At 37.2% G+C, this 19,339-nt stretch overlaps 1 protein-coding gene across 1 annotated transcript in view; it reads left to right on the plus strand.

Moving 5' to 3' along the window:
- The window catches only part of TRAPPC10 (trafficking protein particle complex subunit 10), a 38,914-nt gene that overhangs the window by 13,836 nt on the left and 5,739 nt on the right, over window positions 1-19,339 (plus strand). Inside the window, exons 7-18 of the mRNA XM_072356254.1 lie at window positions 515-762; window positions 2,991-3,137; window positions 5,085-5,199; window positions 6,465-6,541; window positions 8,723-8,814; window positions 9,545-9,685; window positions 11,040-11,152; window positions 12,143-12,657; window positions 14,351-14,492; window positions 15,524-15,682; window positions 17,362-17,591; window positions 18,517-18,617. Coding sequence (XP_072212355.1) covers window positions 515-762; window positions 2,991-3,137; window positions 5,085-5,199; window positions 6,465-6,541; window positions 8,723-8,814; window positions 9,545-9,685; window positions 11,040-11,152; window positions 12,143-12,657; window positions 14,351-14,492; window positions 15,524-15,682; window positions 17,362-17,591; window positions 18,517-18,617 — 2,080 coding nt within the window. The remainder of the gene's footprint in view (window positions 1-514; window positions 763-2,990; window positions 3,138-5,084; window positions 5,200-6,464; window positions 6,542-8,722; window positions 8,815-9,544; window positions 9,686-11,039; window positions 11,153-12,142; window positions 12,658-14,350; window positions 14,493-15,523; window positions 15,683-17,361; window positions 17,592-18,516; window positions 18,618-19,339) is intronic.

A 19,339-nucleotide genomic window follows, 5' to 3' on the forward strand; every position in this document is an offset into this window, starting at 1 on the left:
ACTTGAAACTGTTCTATTGTGCTGAGTATGTGGTGTTACATAAGATCTTGCATTAGGTGCATGCTATGATTCTAGTGAAAATACAGGATAGTGAAATATATTTATCCTGACTGAACTTGATGCTAAACCTGAAACTATTACAGTCATACCTCTTAATATGGCTTGATGCCAGTGAACACACGCATCTGTGGTGGCTGAGTAAGAAATACGTAAGTGGATAAAACTGGTTTGTCTGGAACTCCATTTAGGAAGAATTACTCAGAAATACATTACAAACTCTACTTACTGATAGTAAGAAACATGCAATTAAGTCTAAATGCATGTGGCATTTGAATGTTCTGAAACTGTTGTTGTCTTAGTTATGGATTTTCTGCTGTTTAGTTTTTAAAGTTAAGACGTTAAGTTTATCAAGTAACATAAGAAGGAATAAGCAAGTTTGCAACCTAGAGGTGGGGAGGGCAGAAAAAGATGCTTTAAATAACAGTGATTGATTCTTGAATATTTATTTATTTAGATGGTGCAAACTGGCTGACTTTTTTTTGTCAGCCAGTGAGGAGCTGGAATGGTTTAATTCTTCGAAAGCCAATAGACATGGAGAAAAGAGAGCTAATTCAGAATCAAGAAGCTACTCTCCTGGACTTGCGTAGTTATTTATTTTCTCGCCAGTGCACGTTGTTAATCTTCCTGCAGAGGCCATGGGAGGTTTCCCAGCGAGCATTGGAACTTCTTCACAACTGTGTGCAAGAACTCAAGCTATTAGAAGTGAGTTTGTGTAATATATAATTTGATAATGCAAATGATTTTATCCAATAGTGACCACACAAGAATTCTGAAGTCTAGGTATTGGCCACCAAAATAAAGTAAGCACAGTCTGTTTAGTATTAACATGATGCAGTAATACCTGATGGTAACAGTGCTAGAATTGAGTGTTTCATCATGAGATGTTTTTGGAAAGAAATTGGAGATATCACATCTGATAAACCTGTGTTTAGGTGACTTTCTCGGTGAAGACTAGAATATATTAACTTGTTAAGCTGGTAGGTGTTTTCTCTTATTTGCTGGATTTATTACTGAGCTCTTGAACTACAGTTCCAGTAGACTGAAATCTTTGAACAGTGCTATGCTGAAGAAAATAGGGTGAGGTGGTTAATGTGCTGATAAGTTTTGCAACAAAGTACTGTTCTGAACGTTAATCTACAGTAGGGCTTCCTATTGCTGTGCAAGTAGATGTTATTCTAATCACGTTTTGTGGTTCTTGCTCTGTAATTCCTTCTGGTGCCCAGTAATGCTCTTTCTTGTTTTGCACGTCCCTGTTGCTATCACATCTAATGACAGAAGGAACAGACAAACGTTTGACTTCACTCAGAACTTTTTGTCATGCTGCATGCCTCAATGTTACCCCCCTGGCATTCACACAGCAGTTTGCACTAGTGTTTTTAATCCTCTAAAGGGACCGGATCAGGGATGTTCTACAACCAATCATACATAGTCTATCATCAAAGGTATTTTTAATTGACATGTATTGTCAAGAATAGTGTAGTGTGCATTAGGAGACTTGTAGACTACACTTTGTGACTCATGCATCAATTTAATCCCATAAGTATTAGGTTCTCTGCAAATTCTGTCTGTGCTTTTAAAACAGAACTGCTAAGTTTTGCCTACCTGACACTGGTTAGTAAGTTCCTTAAGATACTGTGCTGCATTTAAGAACAGAAAGTCTACTTCAGATGTGTTGCCCTTTTAAAAAGCTGCCTTCACATACTTAAAACTTGCTTAAAATTTCCATGTGAAGCATATTTTGCTTGTGTGTTTTGTGACATGGTTTGTTGTTCTTGATTTTTTTACTTGATCTTTCCAAAATAAATACAACCAGTGTTCTAAATCTCTTCTGAAGGAAGAGATTCCCCTCTTCCTTCTACAGCCCAAATCTGCCACTCTGGTGTCTGGGGTTCTTCTCTGCACCTTTTCTATGTGTGATGTTTCTCCCTTAATACATGGAGATCCAAACCAAACAAAGGTATTGAGGCTTTGAGATAGAAGTGTGTATTTGCAAGTGTAGTGCAGCTGTCCCTGTTGTCATACCTTTTACTATTACAGTCATACCTCTTAATATGGCTTGATGCCAGTGAACACACAGGTGAAATCTGAGCTGCTGAGCTGTTTTTATGGTCTTTCACTTTCTGAAGTTTCTTTCAGAATTCAATTATTGTTTCTAATGTGTTGTGCTTCTATGTTGAACTTTTCCTGTCACAGTCTGGAAATCCATAGTAGTCTTTCTGAAAGTGATGTTTTTGCATTGGTTATTAATAAGATTCCGAAATACCATTACCATGACTTTTATTCCAGTTGTGCTAATCTTTATCTTGATTGTTCTGTTATCAAACTCTCTTTCCCCATCACGTTATGACTGATAAATCCTTCCTGGTTTTGTTTTTTGGTTCTGTGTTGTGATTTTTATTTAATTAGTAGTCCAGGACAGATATCATTTGATTAACAAACTTACTTTGGCGAAGGAAATGTAGACTCACCTTTTTTTTTTCCTTCAGTTTTTTAGTCTACTTCTTTGTATACTTTTAACTTTAGTATTAGTTAGGTCTGATGTCTACTACGCAGCTACAGAAATAGTGGCATATCTATGGAACTTTCCTCCTAACTCTGTTTTCCTTAGACTTAAATTTTCAAGAAGCTGGAAACTTGTAAGTACTAGTACCTGTTCGGCTTCTTTTGCTTTTCTTTCATCCTGATGACTACATCAAATCTAATTCACATAATCATTATGAATTAATAGTTTAGTTAGTCATTATGGCTTTGGGATTTGGTTTTGCGTGTGTTATTTAGGAACTAGTAAAGAACTGGCCTCTTTGTGTGTTTTATGAGTTAGTTCTTCCAAGAGGTTTTGTTATGTGGTATCAAGAAAAGTAATTTTCTGAAGTATTGTGGCTTCCGACTAATGTTTATTTCCCAGTTAATTTTTTTCTGTTTATCTTCAGGTCTCTGTTCCTCCTGGAGCTTTGGATTGTTGGGTATTTTTGAGTTGTTTGGAGGTCTTACAAAGAATAGAAGGCTGCTGTGATAGGGCTCAAATAGATGCGAATGTTTCCCACACAGTTGGTTTATGGAGCTATGCTACTGAGAAGGTGAGTAAACAAAGTGTTGCACTTGTGGCATTACAGTTTTGGAGTAGGCTATTTGTTTTCTATGGAGCAGATTTTTTACGTTTTCTTGTGAAACTTATGACATTGTTCTGTCTGTCCTGAGTGAGATATGCAGGGTTGTTATCCAGTTGCTCCACAGATGTTTGAGACCTGGGGATTACCAGAATTATGTTCACTTCTGTGGAGGAGGGATGGAAACAAGGAAACACTTCATGTCATAACATTTTGTCTAACACTAACTCTTCCACCAACCTTTCCATTCCCCCCCCTGCCAGTAGTTTGATAATGATTGGCTAATTGAACTCCAAAATGAATTCAGTCTTTCTAAGAGAAGGAATGTTTATTTCAATTATAGCTGATGTTGACCAGATTTAGATGCCTGTAATATTCTTAATAGAGATTACAGCAGTCTGTTTACATAGTTCATTATTTCTGCAGCATGTTAGTATGCTAATAATACACCTTAAACTGTACTGAAGGTATTATCCTTGGAGGCTTGTGAAAAAGGCAAACAGTAACTTGGAACTTTTCAGTTGAGAAGCCCTTCCTCCCTTGTTCCTTGGGAGGAAGTCTGAAAGTTATCGAGTGTCCTTTTCAGTGTGGTTAAGCCCCTTTCCTAATTACATTAATGCCTTTTCAAGTTTCATGTTTTCAATTTCTCTATAAGAGTTAGTGTCTAAAGCTGCTGTAGTTTTTCACTGTTGAAAAACAGCATTGAAAGTTGACAAGGAGCTTCAGAAGCGAATGGAATACCATACTGTGATCTTGGTGGATGTTCTTGAGGATCACTGCAAGCTTATCCTCTTCTTTCTGTAGCCTGTAGAATATTTTCCATTTCTGTGACTGTAGTTTGTGTGTATTTCAGTAAAGCTAAGAATCTTTTGCTGATTGTAGGTCATCTTTGTCTGTAGTATTACAAAAGCAGAGAGAGACAATTTTGCCTTAGAAGACTTAGTGCTTGAAAAAAGAAAGTGGAGGGGAAGTTCAGAATAAAGAAAACAATTATTTAAACTGCTTCTGGTTGCATCAGATTTCATGTGTTGCTTATGTATTTCTAAAGAAGCTTTGTACCTGTATTGGAGATGTTCATGCCATTTGTAATTCTTCTGACCCAAGGAGTTAAAAAGGAGAAAAGATAGGATAATGAGTAGGGGTAAGGTGAAATAAAATGAATGAAATCTACCAACTAGTGAGAAATGTGGGATTTAATGTTTTTTTTGCGGATTTTTTTCCCTTTTATTGGCTACCCATGTTTCATATGGCTTGGAGCAAACAAGCTAAGACCTGACTTTCTTGGAGGAGTTACCGTTGGCAGTTGATTGAATTATGCTAAATGAGATAACATATGGCCAACAGTAAACTTGAAGGCAGGATCCTCTAGCGGCTTCTGGATATCAGGCATACCAGCTGCTGTCTAGAAGGAATTTTTATAGTAGTTGTGTGATGCTGTTTTAACACTGATTAGCGATGCTAATAATGTGAAAACATCTAATCATTGTGTGCATTTGTGTAGCTTTCAAACTTCTGTGCTGAAATACAGGTGCAGACAGAAATTGTTTTGCAGTTAGTGCCGAAAGACAGCTTTAGCTTTTTTCCCATTTATTGGGAAAAATAGAAGGGTTTATTTTAGTTTGGTTCTCTGCATGCATGGATTTGTGTGTATGCATGCTTGAGTCTTTAACTAACGTTATATGCGATTTAGAAATTACTTTTATTAAGAACTACGTGAAGTAAGAATCATGTAATTATATTTTGGAGTGTTCTCTATCCTCTTCCCACAAAGCAACTTTGAGACAGATTTTATAAGCAGTGTAACATGGCAGCAGTATTTTCCGTAGAAATATCTTGTGGTTTTAGAACAGTGTGATAAAATAAAAGCTTTGTTGTTGTTTTTGTAGCCTGTTGAAAACAAGCATCTTTTTCTTACAGTTAAAATCTCTGGGTTACCTGTGTGGGCTTGTGTCAGAGAATGGACCCAATTCAGAAGACCTTAACAGAACTGTTGATCTGTTGGCAGGGCTGGGGGCAGAACGTCCTGAAACAGGTAATACCAGGAATGTACACATGCTTTGTAATAACTGACTTTGTCTTAAATACATGGCATATAAATACAACAATAAGAATATTTTCCAGATAGCCACATGCATGTATAACCATTAGTACAACTATTATATCTTAAGAGGATTTTAACTTAGTCTCTCTAGAACTTGAAATGATCAGTGTATCTCCTTGCTTTCACAAGGATAAGGTTTTTCCATTAAAAGTGCATTTACCAGCATTTAGGTAAATATTCTTAAACAGTACTGGTTTGGAATGAAGTTTTTAATACTTTCAGATAAGTACTGAAAATAAAATTCATTGAAAATAAAATGGAGGCTCTTTGATGTCATTCAAAAAGATAATTGCAACAGGAGCTACAGAATGATATTATTCAATTGGCTGATTCAACCACCAAGGGATGGCGATTCAACCACCTCCCTGGGGAGCCCATTCCAGTACCTAACTACCCTTTCTGTAAAGAAGTTCTTCCTAATATCCAACCTAAACTTGCCCTGGCGCAACTTGAGGCCATTTCCCCTCGTCCTGTCACTTGTCAAATTCACTTCACAAAAGCCAATTCACTTGGTTGTGAATTTCTTGTCATTCACAAAACTATTTATGAAGAAAAGAAACTTTCAGTTCTTGAAAGTGTAAGAACAGTTAGTATTTGATAAGTATTTCTGACAGAGTGACAACTTGCTCCTGCAGTTATGATGATGTATAATTCTCAGTTCAGCGCTGTAGTACCCATTGTATTTCTTGAAAATGGGGCTTTTTTCTCTTCTGGGGATATTGGCACATATTTAGTCTGGCAAGAACTTTTCAGATGAGCAGGTTACCTCAAGAAAAAAAAATCGGTACTCTTTCCTTCGGTGTATGTTGTTTAAGGTGTAAAAATGTTTTTAGATTGCAGTATACTTCTGACATGCTGTTTCATAAATCCTACAGTAGGAAGTTGTGAAATATTTCTGGTGGGATAATGCAGTGGTATTTAAGTACAACTTCGGGTGTTGCTAGGTTGAATAAATGTCTTGAAGCGCTGTATGGAGTAGTTAGTATACTTAACTATATTGCTGCTTGTTTTTATCCTCCTCTGAATATGTCTCAGGTATGGGTGCATACACACAGTCACATTTGTTAAATAGGCTTTCTTGATTTTATTTTAGAGTTTGGGAAAGAAATGCATGATCTATTTTAAGTGTTTGAGGGGATGTATTAAAATAGGAATTTGTATTTGTAAGTGACGTTTCCTATTCTTTTTTTCTACAGCCAATGCATTACAGAGCCCATACAAGAAACTTAAAGAGGCCTTATCATCTGTAGAAGCTTTTGAAAAACACTACTTAGTAAGTATAGTCTTCTGTTATTTATATTAGTTTTGGGTGTTTACATTATAGATTGAACAGTGTCAAAATTTTCACACCTGATAAGATGACTGGGAACTTCAATCTGTATTTCTATATTTTGGTATTGAAAATCATTACTCTCATACTGGACACACCAAGGCTGATTGGTTTTACAACCAGAGGCTCTGTACTGGTCCTGGGTTTCAGGGATGGGATAAATGTTAACATTTATGGCTACAGTGCTGAAGCTTATCGGTAAGTAAATATACTTAAATATCCACAGAGCCTGTGTCGTGGCTATTTACTCAGCTGTCTAAAATTGAGTCTTCTTCAGAAGACTGTTAATGTGAATGCCTCCTTCTTTCAAATGATTTAGACTTGAATCTTGCAATGCTTATTACATGAATTAAGTTAGATTGTATAATTTCTTATATGAAGTGTGGGACGTGTGAATGTTGCAGCTAGAGCTGGCAGAGTCTGAAACATTACAGTTCTCATTGCATGTTAATTTATCTGTTTATTTCCTGGCAGCTCCCTTATTGAGGAGCTGTAGTAATGATATTGTGGTTATTTTTACGATAAATTGTTAAGTAAAACCCTTGTCACAAACATGATTTGTTCTATTTTTGCTTGTTTTCTTTGAATAATTTTCTGATAGTTCTTATAGTTGTAGAACTGCCTTTAAAGTTTTCTGGGGAAAAGTTAAATAAAAATTGAGCACTCTTGATATGTGAAAACTAAGTGGTTTCTTGTATTTACGAGATAGTTATTGAAGAAAGTCTCGAAAGATATGTTACGAAGATAGCAGATTTCACTTCCATGCTTTGCTTCTTATGAGAAGAGTTGGATAGCAGGCCAGAACTAAGATTTTTCAGAACGTCAAGTTATGCTTATATCTTCAGTTCTAAGTTGGCCCCTGAGACCTCCACAAAATTGAGCAATGTCTTCCTAAACTTAAGAAACTAAGTGGGTTCTGCAGAGGTTTTTATGTTTATGTCATTTGTATTGCTGACTGGTTTTATTCTGAAATTCAGATAGAAAACAATCTTTTATATATAGTTGTTGAATAAATATTTACTATATACGTGTAACTTCTATCCACCATATTCAGTGGAGAAGTACACGGAATTAGTTAAAAATTCTAGACGTGACTAAGATAATTTACTTAAATTTAAAAGTTAATGAGTGTGGAAAGTGAAATGCAGCTCTCTGGAAATAATGAAAGAGAGAAATGGGACTTTTATTACCATAAAAGGCTTCTTTATCTATAGTTTGATGGCTAGTCTTACCTGATGACTTCACAGTCTTTTGTAAGACTGTCAGATCCTCTACAAACACGTTGGCTCGTACCGTAGTTTTGGGGGAATATGGCTTTTCATTTGTACGTGTAGCTGGTGTCCCATATGTCTCTGTTTATGCTGATTGTCTAAGGAGTGAACCAGTCTAGTTTGTTGTTGATAACTGTTTTGAGTTGTTTAATGAGGGAGAATGCACAGGTGATTTCCTTTTTTTCCCCTAGGCTCTGTTTAAGAACATCAAGAAGTGGCTAAGAAAACCTTTGGAATATTGTTTTAGGTCACTTTCCTGCCTCACAGGAATAGATAATTTCTGACAAATACTCCACAAATCAAATTAGGGGTTTGAAAGTTTTCAGACAGTCTATTTTGTGCTAACAGAAAGACAATGAGCTGCTGAGGAAAGGGCTGGTGGTTTGTAAATGTGATTTGTGAATATGATATGAAATGTCTTTATGGCCAGAGATGGTTAGATGTTTGAGAACTAAGTTTGGCTGAGTACAGTGTGTAGTAGTGATATATCTTTCTTACTAAATATGCAGTTATTACAAGCTTTGTGTAAGTTTAGTGACCTGGAGACAGTAGAAATTGAGCTTAAAAATGACTGAGAAAACTCTAATCAAAATTGCATAGCTTCAAGCAATTGCATTAAGGCACAATTTGGAAAGTAATTCTCCCCAACTGCATCTTCACACTCTGCATGTTGATTGTATGCTTACATACTGCTTTTACTTAAGCATGTATTGGATGATATTATGCGCAGCCTAAGTGAAAGAGTCATGTACTCTATGCTGTTATTATTAATATTATTTTTAAATAGTAGTAGCATCTTCAGGGCAAGCTCTGATCTTTTGGTAAATATGTTACACTCTTTTCTTTCATACAGGATCTGTCCCATGCCACCATTGAAATGTACAAGAGTATTGGGAGAATTCGCTCAGCTAACCTTGTTGGAAAGGATTTGGCAGAGTTTTATATGTAAGCATTAAATGTGTTAAATACATTAACTTTGTACAGCTTGAATGTAATGCTTGAGGAAAACCGTATTTCAAAAGGAGTTTTTGAAAATATTTTCTATTGTAAACCTATGCTAATGTTCTGGCTGTATTTTGGGGGGGAGGGAGACATTAGACAGAAGTTGTTGATGCCCCATCCCTGGAGGCATTCAAGGCCATGCTGGATGTGACTTTGCGCAGCCTGGTCTGGTAGTTGGTGACCCTGCACATAGCAGGGGGGTTGAAACTGTTTGTGTAAACTATTGAATAAATTTTCACCTGAGGAAATAACATCAGGTTAAAAGACTACTGTGGAACTGCGTGTAATGTTAAAAATGGTACTTTAATTAAAGCGTTTTTCTGCACCGAAATTGTTAAGGTAGCATGTTTTTAGTTAACTGTCAGAAGTCTGAGATGACTTCATCATGAAAGTGCATTTGTGGGAGGTAGCTTTGCCTCTCTTGCTCTGACTTATGATAGATCTGTATAGGAAGTCTTGCTGACATGATATATTTAGACTAATTGCAATTCTGACAAATTGACTTGCAGAAGGATTGACCAATACATTGATCTGGCACCAGCACAATGGATAGAATCATGGCTGGTTGCTGCTTGTTCTGCATTCATATAAAATATTCCTCTCTCTTGACATGTAGAGAGAGTTTTCATGGCCATAAAGACTCTTCTGTCACTCTGTTCATTTGTTTTTAAAGGAGGAAGAAAGGTCCACAGAAGGCAGAAGCGTATCTTCAAGGAGCACTGAAAATTTACCTTGCTGAGGGCTGGGCATTGCTTGTCACGCATACAAGAAAACAGTTAGCAGAATGTCAGAAACACCTCGGGCAAATAGAAAAGTATCCTTTCGTAAGATGGAGCCAGAAAATCCAGACTGGATAAAACAATACTTGTACTTATTCTTCTACATAGCTCTATTTTTTTTTTAAGATTAGAGTCAGCCAAATATCCCAGATATCAGGCAGCTGTTTCTTATTTCCTTCGTTGCTTTTCATTTCAGGAGGGTTGGGTTATTTATTTTTTCATTCTTTTTTCTTTATTATTATTATTTCTCGTTCACTTAATACCTTTTGCATATGGTGCTACTCTTAGTTTGAGATTACGTCTACGCTCTAGAGATTCAGTGTGTATAGCATGAAGTTTGTCATTAGTTCAATGTATGCCACTGTAGGGTTCTGTTCAATTATTCTGTATGTACTTGATCATTGTGGTAGTTCTTATGCCACAGTGTTTTTTTCATTTGGTAAATACATCGTCAGAACTTTTGCCTATTTTAAGGGGCCTAATTTCTTGGTTTTCTTTACAGCTGTGCTGTTGCTACCTTTAGGGTACCAGGTGTGTGTAAGGAAAACAGTCTATTGACAGGCCCTGGTTGTTGTGCTTTTTTTTAGATTCATTTTGGCATTGGAGACACTTCAGTTTGAATACTACTTTTCATTTTAGCTCATGCAGTGTTGCCTAAATTTACTAGTCAGCTTAAGTAACATGATTCTAATTTAAACTGCTGCACTTTGTGTACGTTATAGGAAAAACTGGCAAAGTTTCATTATTTCTTGATATTTGGAGGGAAGAATACCACTTTCATAGCTTTGAATTGAATTTCTTTGGTTATAGACAACTATTACCTTTTTTAATATTGAAAATTCTTGAATGGCTTTTAAGCACTGCAGTTTTTTTTCTGCTTCATTGAGTATGTTCTTAAGAAAAAAAACAAAACACAACAAAACAACTCAATGGTAATGTTGCTGCCTTCACTAAATATACTTAGATGAGCATTTGTATCCTCAGCAATCAAAATATAAGGAGTGCCTTATAACTTAATTATGGTAAATGGTGCTGTAACAACTGGCATACTATCAGCTGAATAAATCAGAAAGTAATCAAATACTCAAGTTATTTAATTCTAAGTGTGCACTGTAATGTAACACACTGGGGCATTAACTTGCATACTGCATTTATCTTATGGAGTAATGAATTTTCTATCCTCACTAATATTTTTGGATGAGAGTTGGGGGGAAGACTGACTGAGTTAATAACAGATAATGTTTAGTAAGTCCAAGAAGTCTCAGACTTGATGTTGAAAGTAGGTCTTATATTAAAAGATTAGAAAGGCAGTACTGAAACCGTGTTGGTTTTGCTCAAATTTCAGAATATTCCGAAATTTGCTACCTCATGTTTCCTTAACGTTATTAGTTATCTTCAAATAAGTAGTATTTTAGCCGGTGATAATCACTTAATGGAAGATGAGCGTAAAAGCTTTTGCCAAGAAATACTAGATTTTGCCAATCAGCAAACAGAGAATCAAGGTAAGTCTGGTTTTCAAATTCATAAAGCGATAGCTGCTGCAATCTTTCCCTAAAGTAGACAGCCAAGTTTTTTTTCCTGTTTGGTTTCATTACCTTGTGTATGACTTCATGAGCCATCAGTGTGGCTCTTTGTGTTCAGAACATTTATGATGCTTCTGAAATAGTTGACTAGTCAATGATAAAAGAGTAATTAACATTTTCATCCTGAATACCAGGAGGTTTTAGCTTTACCTTGTCTATCAGTTTCTCTGCTTTTGTAGCTCATAGGTTCTCTTGTATTGTTTGGTGTTTTATTTTTCCAGTTCCTAACTTAATTTTGTCTCTGTGTTGCTGACATGCACGGGGCAGCTTTGTGATTGATAGTGCTTTTTCTAGTGTTAGATTTATTCTCATGCACTTTCACCTTATTATTTTGATCATCGAACCTTTTGTCTTTGTTCATCCCTCTGCTTCATTGATGTCTTGTCCTCAAAAAGTAGTTATTTTTATGTAGAAGTTTTTCTTGATGAGTGGATGTATCGTATGCAATTTTAGACTTAAGTTCTTGCTTTTTGTTTTTTGTTTGCTTGCTTTTGAATCCAAAAAAAGAGAGAAAATCCCTTATCTGGTAAAGTTGTTGGCTTGAGGCATCAAGCTTATATTTGCTGTTAGTTTACATGCTCTGAGAATTTTATCACCTTATTTCACTGTGCTCATCTGTGACAATTTATGCAATATTGGAATGTTAATTTTTTGCTTATATGTCACCTTTCCACTTAGTTGTCTTAATAGCCTAAGTACCTACACTTTCATAGGCGTATACTTAGAAAATAAATCCTAGCATCTTAAGTGTGATTTCTATGCAAGGTGAAACTAAACTATGGAAGTATTGTTTTGTTTTAAAAGGATTTATTGTGAGAAGCTGTTGATCTGTTTAATTCTAGGAATTAGGTTTTAAGGGGAAAATAGAAATTTGCTGATTTTTGTTTTGTTTTGTTATTATCTTTTCAGGTCAAAAAATTATATTGCCTATGCACTCCTTTGCACAGTTGAAAACTCTACATTTTGACCCTCCAAATGCTGTTGTCCACGTAGGTGGGAAGTTATCTATTGAGTTGACTTTGCTGAGCCAAATGCCCATTCCTGTCCAAGTGGATCAGATTGCTATTCATGTTCACTTCAGCATTGAGAAGAATAATTACAGAAAAACAGCAGAGTGGCTCACTAAGCACAAAATCTCCAATGGTGTCATCAGCTTTCCAAACGAGGTCGTAGGATTTCCTTGGTCAAAAAACAACTTGCCTGCGCTGGAGCTGTATGAAATGTATGAACGGAGTCCCTCAGATAACTCTTTGAACACAGCAGGAATTATCTGCAAAAACGTGCACATGCTACTACGAAGGCAAGAGAGCAGCAGTTCTCTGGACAAGCCCTCAGGGCTGACTTTAGAAGATGGGGCTCACGTGTTAAAATGTCACAACGTGATACTGGAACCAGGGGTCAATAAAATAACATTCAGTACTCAGGTATGTTTTTACAGTTGAGTGAACTAATACGTGGGAAAGCACTGAAAGCACTGGCTGAGGAAGAACATAGTTCTGGCGAGTGATATCTGGATTGCTTCCTGTTACAGTATGGGTTATGCTGTTCACATTGTGGATTTCTTCTTATTGTTCTAGACCATAATTTCCCTTCAAAGAGGGCTGTTGTGTTTGCTCTGGTTACTCTTTAATTGCCCTTATTATTAATCTTAATCACACAGTGAATGAGAAGGGATATGCCATAAAGAACATAAGGCGTCTCTGCTAAAGGAAACTGAATTTACATGAGTAAACACTTGTGGAAGTAGGAGGTCACCATCTAAATGTCACCCTCAGAAAATGCCTAAAGTCCTGCTTCTGCCACATAGTATTCTATATGAAACTCCTCAAGTCCTTATTTATATATACATTGTAAGTCAGATTCATACTTGGAGCCATCAATTTTTCCCCTGCTTTCTTTCCTCCAGCAAGTTAGGAATTCCCAGTAGATGCTGAGATGTTTAAGGGTAGCAGTCTTCATCGGTTATGCTCGCGTTATCTTACTACTAGTTCTAGGTGGTGTAGTAGCTAGAAATCAGCAGGCCCTGAGTACCAGTCCTAGGTGTTTTTGGTAGTGTGATTATTATTATTTTTTGGGCTGTTGTTGTTGTTTTCTGTTATAATTGTTAATGAACTGGTGAAAGGCATTTCCATCCTAGTTTAATTCCAGTAAGTAAAATGGCAAGCCTTTCCAAAGAGATACTTCACTATCTGTTTGGAGTTTCAGAAGTAGGAGGTTCTGGCCTCAGCGTATCATTCTGTTCTTTGGGTTTTCTTTAAGTACTGTCTCCCTCCTCTCTTCTGTAACCTTTCTTAGGAAAATACTTAGTAGATTTCAGTGCTGAGTAATGAACAACAGCCTAGTAAAAATTTGAGTGAGAAGACACTGATGTCTGAGTCGCTGATGTCTTGATGGCACAGCTTTTCTGCATAGCTTTTATTACTGCTCAGATTTAATTCTACCCGGCATCAATATGTTCTATGAATTCCACTTGGTAAGATGGCACATGGAAAAAGGATACCTCTTACATTCTGTAGTAGTAGTGGCTAATGTAAATAGAATCAAGAATAAATATATGATGGGATGATAGTGCATTGGATTTGCTTTTTATAATGTTATCGCAGAATATCTAGAATTTCATTATACAGGTCAAGGGAAGAGTCTGAGTATGTGAATTGAGTAGCTTGAGCTGAGGGCAGTGCCTGATATGAACATTATAGGGTTTTATGAATGTTAGCTAAATAAGTACTTTGCTACTTGCAAAATATAATTTTAGTACTTAACAAAGCTATATTTTAATTTTTGTGCACTTGAGGGAGGAGGGGGAACAATTTATTCGGGGATTCTTTTTTTTTGTCTTGAAAGAGTAGCTACTGTATTATTTACTCTGATTGCTGGTACATGTTAAATTCTTTCTTGACTTAGCATGCACTGTGGGGCTTATTTTAACGTGAGAAAAGATACATCTTTTGTGAGAATCTTGTCACTTATGGAATGACTCTTGATTTGTTTTCGTTTTGATTTGATTTACAAATACAAAAGGTCTGGTAAGAGAGCTGAGAAAATACTCGTCCTTAATAGGTTTGTTTTAGAAGTATTTTGTGAATTGAAAATGCCATTCCAATGTTTTCTTCAAAGGCCAAAGAACCTGGTACATACACCCTCAGGCAACTGTGCACTTCAGTGGGAAAAATACAGTTTGTCCTTCTTCATATTTATCCAATTGTGCAGTACGATGTCTATTCTCAGGAGCCCCAGCTAAAAGTAGAGCCGACGACTGGTAGGTACAACTGTTGCACTGAATTTGATGAATTCTGTTATGCTCTCCTTGGAACTAGATTGTTTTCTGCCTTGGATTTTACTTGGGATGTTGTCTTACTCTTAATTTTGAGCTAATTTTTTATTTTTTTCAGATTATTGATCAGGTATGGTGTCAGTTACAGCTTGTTTCTCAACAACTAATTTCAGAGCTTGGCTCAGACTTGAACGTGCAGTATCACTTATTAGATGTGATTTGAGTTCCTATGTGCACTAGGAAAACTTAGTAGTTAAATTTTTAATTGAACTGATTAGTTAGTTCGGTGATGCTGCAGTCTCTTTCATATCTAAGAAGTGCAAACTACCAACTGAGCTGCTCTGTTGGACATGGTAATATCAAGTTATTAGAATTCTGAGTGCATCCATTGGTTTCGTGGATGGCTGAGGATTACTTGTTGTAGAGTCTATTGTAGTTGATATACTGAAGTTCATAGTGATTTTGTTTTCAGGCTGGGACAGATGAGTTAATAAGCATTTGTGCTATCATACCAGTGAGAGGGACTGCAATGCAAAGGGTGGACGGGCATACTGGGGAGAGGGAAATTTATCCTATTAGCTACCCTAGGAAATTGATGGATGTGATTCAGACATTTGAGAATCTGTGTGCATACTTGCTTTCTTCTTGTCTTGTTTATGTAAATACACCATGTGGGTATGACAGGCACCATAGGTGCAAAAATATAAAGAGGTTTACAACATGGAGAATTCAGTAAAAAGCTTAGTAAATTCCTCAGGATTTTATCTTTCACTGAATTCTGTGCTGCCAGTGCTACACAGTGTATATAAACCACCTAGTTCAGATACGAAGCATGGAGAAACAGATCGTTTAAACTTCAGTGACCAAACCCATGATATCTTAACAGGATTTAATACCAAAAGCCCAAACTTGTAAGTCACCCTGAAATGTGTAACAAAGTGCTTGGAGGAATGGTAACAAACGTTAGCAGTGCTAAAGTACTGGAATCAGTTGACAGTTTCTGCTTTCTTCTTCAGATAGCCTTTTGGCTGGCATTCCACAGAAGGTGAAATTCACAGTGACTACAGGTCATTACAGCATGAAGAGTGGAGATACTTTGCAGCTCAGTAATGCTGATGCCATGCCTATTCTGTACAATCCGGAGAGCAAGGCAGTGATCTATTCCAACACCAGGGGTAAGCAATTAAAGTAAAATAATCTTTAGATACCAGAAAATTCAGTAATCCTGAAGTAAAATTTGTTAAGACAATTACACTTTTTCAGTAGCTGTTATTGAGAACAATTCTGGGGAACTCCATGTACTTCAGTGAAGAAGGGTCTTAGACTTCCACTTTCAGAGTAGTACTATGAACTTTTCAATAAGTATAGCTGGACAGCTTTTACTTGCATGGATGAAATTCCGTAGCTATGGAGAAATAGCTGCTGGATTAGTGATTTCCAAATGTATGGTGGCGAGCTTCTGTTACTATGCAGAGTGTGTCGTAACTAAGCAATGCAGTTCTGTTGTTAAGTAGTCTAAGTACATTTTTACTTAGTGCTCTTTACCCAGTGTTGCATTTAAACATGAGGTCAAAGGGTTTATTTTCCTTTCCTGAGTATGGATGCTTTAGTGTAACTTTACCTGTTCAAATACACTCAAGTTTTACAAAAATGAGGATAGTCTTAATGGACATAAGATAACTGAGATTGAAATATACCGTAAGTATTAAAGTTCTGTGATTCATCACAGAATATCTTGAGCTGCAAGGGGACCCACAAGGATCATCAGTGCTAACTGTCCTGACTCCACACAGGGCCACCAAAATTCCAAGCTCTATGCCTAATAGTACTGTCCAAATACTTCCTGAACTCCAGCACTGGGGGCCGTGCCCACAGCCCTGTGCATCCCGTTCCATGCCCACCGCCCTGTGGTGCAGCCCCTTTCCCTGCCCCCCAGCTGCCCCTCCCCTGGCACAGCTCCATGCCGTTCCCTCGGGCCCTGTCGCTGTCACACAGAGCAGAGCTCAGCGCTGCCCCTCTGCTCCCTCTGAGGAGCTGCAGCCGCCATCAGGCCTCCATCAGCTCCTCTGCTCTGCGCTGAGCACACCGAGGGGTCTCAGCTGCTCTGCACACACCTTGTCCTCAGAGCCTTCACATCTTTGGACACTCTCTAACAGCTTTATGTCCTTCTTACATCACGGCACCAAAACCCACACCCAGTGCTGCAGGTGAGGCCGTACAGTGCAGAGCAGAGGGGACAGCCCTTCTCCTCACCCAGAAGCAGTGCTGGGCCTGGTGCCTCCATGGGTACAGTTGGTCCTTTATGCTGCCAGGGCATGCTGCTGGCTCAGGCACAACTTGCTGCCAACTCGAACACCCTTTCTGTAGGGCTGCTCTCCGGCAATATTTATTTATGTTGTTTCAGTAAATTTTAAGTTTCTTTGAAATAAAGAATAAGGAGGTGAAGGATGTTGTGAAGAGTTCAGTGTGTGAATTAACTCTTAAGCTAATTTGAAGGCTGTTAGCTAGTTGTCCTCTTGGTTTTTCCATGAATGTGGAAAGGAATTCCTACGCTAAATGTGGTGGTTACCTTCCTAGAGTTTGAGAGGAATTATCAGTGTTGAGAAGCTGTATATAGCAGTGGTATTCAAGATGTGTGGATTGTAGTTAATATGAGAAGGTTACTGGGGAGCTATGAGACATAGTTTCTCATTTTTGTTTCTGAAAATACAAAGGTCTTGCTAGAAGATGGTTTTGTTACCATATATTCTCTACAACAGGTTTATAGGCTCATTTCTGTATTTAATTACAGGAATAAAAGCTATGAAGGGATAAATGTCTTCAAATAACTTTTCCCCTTTCTGCACAACCACAGAAAAGATCTCGGAATCATCACTAAAAATTCAGTCTTCTGAAAAGATTACAAGCATTAATTTGCCAGTGGCTCCTGCATATCACGTGATTGAATTTGAACTAGAAGTCATGTATTTACCATCAGCCACGCAATCTGCAGAGGAGAGAGAAAATACTACAAGTAAAGATGTTCAGAGAAAAAACAAAGAAAAACAAAAACTGGACGACTGTATGGCTACTGTTGATCAAAAAGTAAGATGACATTTAATATTTTTGTTACGAAATCTGTTTGATTATGGGAACATGGACTTCAGAAAATATTAAGTGGGGGCAGTGGTGAGAAAAACTGCTATCTTTCCCTTAAAGACGCAAATGCAAAAATCTTAATAAACAGTATCAATGTAAAGAATACATAAGCAGAGATCTACACTGTCTTCTATGTTGTCACCTGTTCTTCATGCTCATACTCAAGTATTCATGTTCTGATGCTCAGTTTTTATAGGATGAAGGATACTTGTGTCTTTATGAAAGGTAGCATGGTGGGTCTTTAAATCCTCCTTTTTGATTAATGAGAAAGGTATTTCTTCTACTTACAAAGCATGTATCCTTGTATGTGAATGTTAGGGTTAAAAGTAGGTATAGATTAGCATTGCCAAAATGGGGTGTGACAAATTATTATTTATTATATCAATTTCTCTCTGCAGGCATACCAAAAAATAATGCTTAATGTTACGTGCAAGAGAAATGTATTAGTAAAATGTGCTGCTTAAAGTTAACACAAACAGGCAGTATATTTTATGCTTTTATTTAATGAAGTGTTGCAAAGATATTTCAGTAATAGTTCTTACAGCAATGTATTTAATATTGACCTTTTATCAGATTATTTTGTTAAGCTGCTGTTGACAGCACTATTCACCTTCCTTTATTTCTGGTGTTCAGAACTGGATATATGAGTTTCCACAGGAAAAGCTTCTTTGGGATTTCATACCTTGCTCAGAAATAAACAAAACGCCGATATGTTTTCACATTAACTTCTGACATACTGTTTTGTTTTCTTTTTCATTGAATGCATTAGACATAGATGCTGAGCAAAGGTTTGTTTGGAAGTTGTGCGAAAAATAAAGACCTTAAATCAAAGCCTGTTACGAGCAAGAACTTTGTTCTCTTTCTCTTTTAGGTAACCATTGATTGTCCATGGTCGATTTATTCCACTATTATTGCATTAACGTTCTGCATACCTTTTAATGCCAAGCATTCCTTATTGTCAGCTGGCAAACGGTAAAGTACTCATTAAGCATTTCTTATTTCTTTCTTCTAGGAAAACGGGGATCTTGAGTTTCATAAATATTACCTATAGCTGACTTTAAATTATTACTATTTTTAAAATTGGACTTCTGCTGTCCTGCTCAGTTTCCTGCAGAAAGTTTGCATATTTTCTCTAGTGTACTTTCTTAACAAAATAAGCACATTTTCAACTTTTCTGGAAACATGATCACAAAATCATAGGATCATGGAATGGCTTGTGTTGAAAAGGACCACAATGCTCATCTAGTTTCAACCCCCCTGCTATATGCAGGGTCGCCAACCACCAGACCAGGCTGCTCAGAGCCACATCCAGCCTGGCCTTGAATGCCTCCAGGGATGGGGCATCCACAACCTCCTTGGGCAACCTGTTCCAGTGCATCACCACCCTCTGAGTGAAAAACTTCCTCCTAATATCTAACCTAAACCTCCCTGTCTCAGTTTAAGACCATTCCCCCTTGTCCTATCACTGTCCACCCTTGTAAACAGCTGTTCCCCCTCCTGTTCATATGCTCCCTTCAAGTATTGGAAGGCCACAGTGATGTCTCCCTGGAGCCTTCTCTTTTCCAAGCTAAACAAGCCCATGTAAAATATATAAAATAAGCCAAACCGATCTCTTCTTATATAGTTATTTGCTTCTGTTTTATATGAAAGAGTGTGTTTTACATCCCTGTTTCCACAGATTAATAAATATTGAG

The sequence above is a fragment of the Excalfactoria chinensis genome, chromosome 1, assembly GCF_039878825.1.
Source record: "Excalfactoria chinensis isolate bCotChi1 chromosome 1, bCotChi1.hap2, whole genome shotgun sequence".
In the NCBI taxonomy this organism is placed as follows: Eukaryota; Metazoa; Chordata; class Aves; order Galliformes; family Phasianidae; genus Excalfactoria; species Excalfactoria chinensis.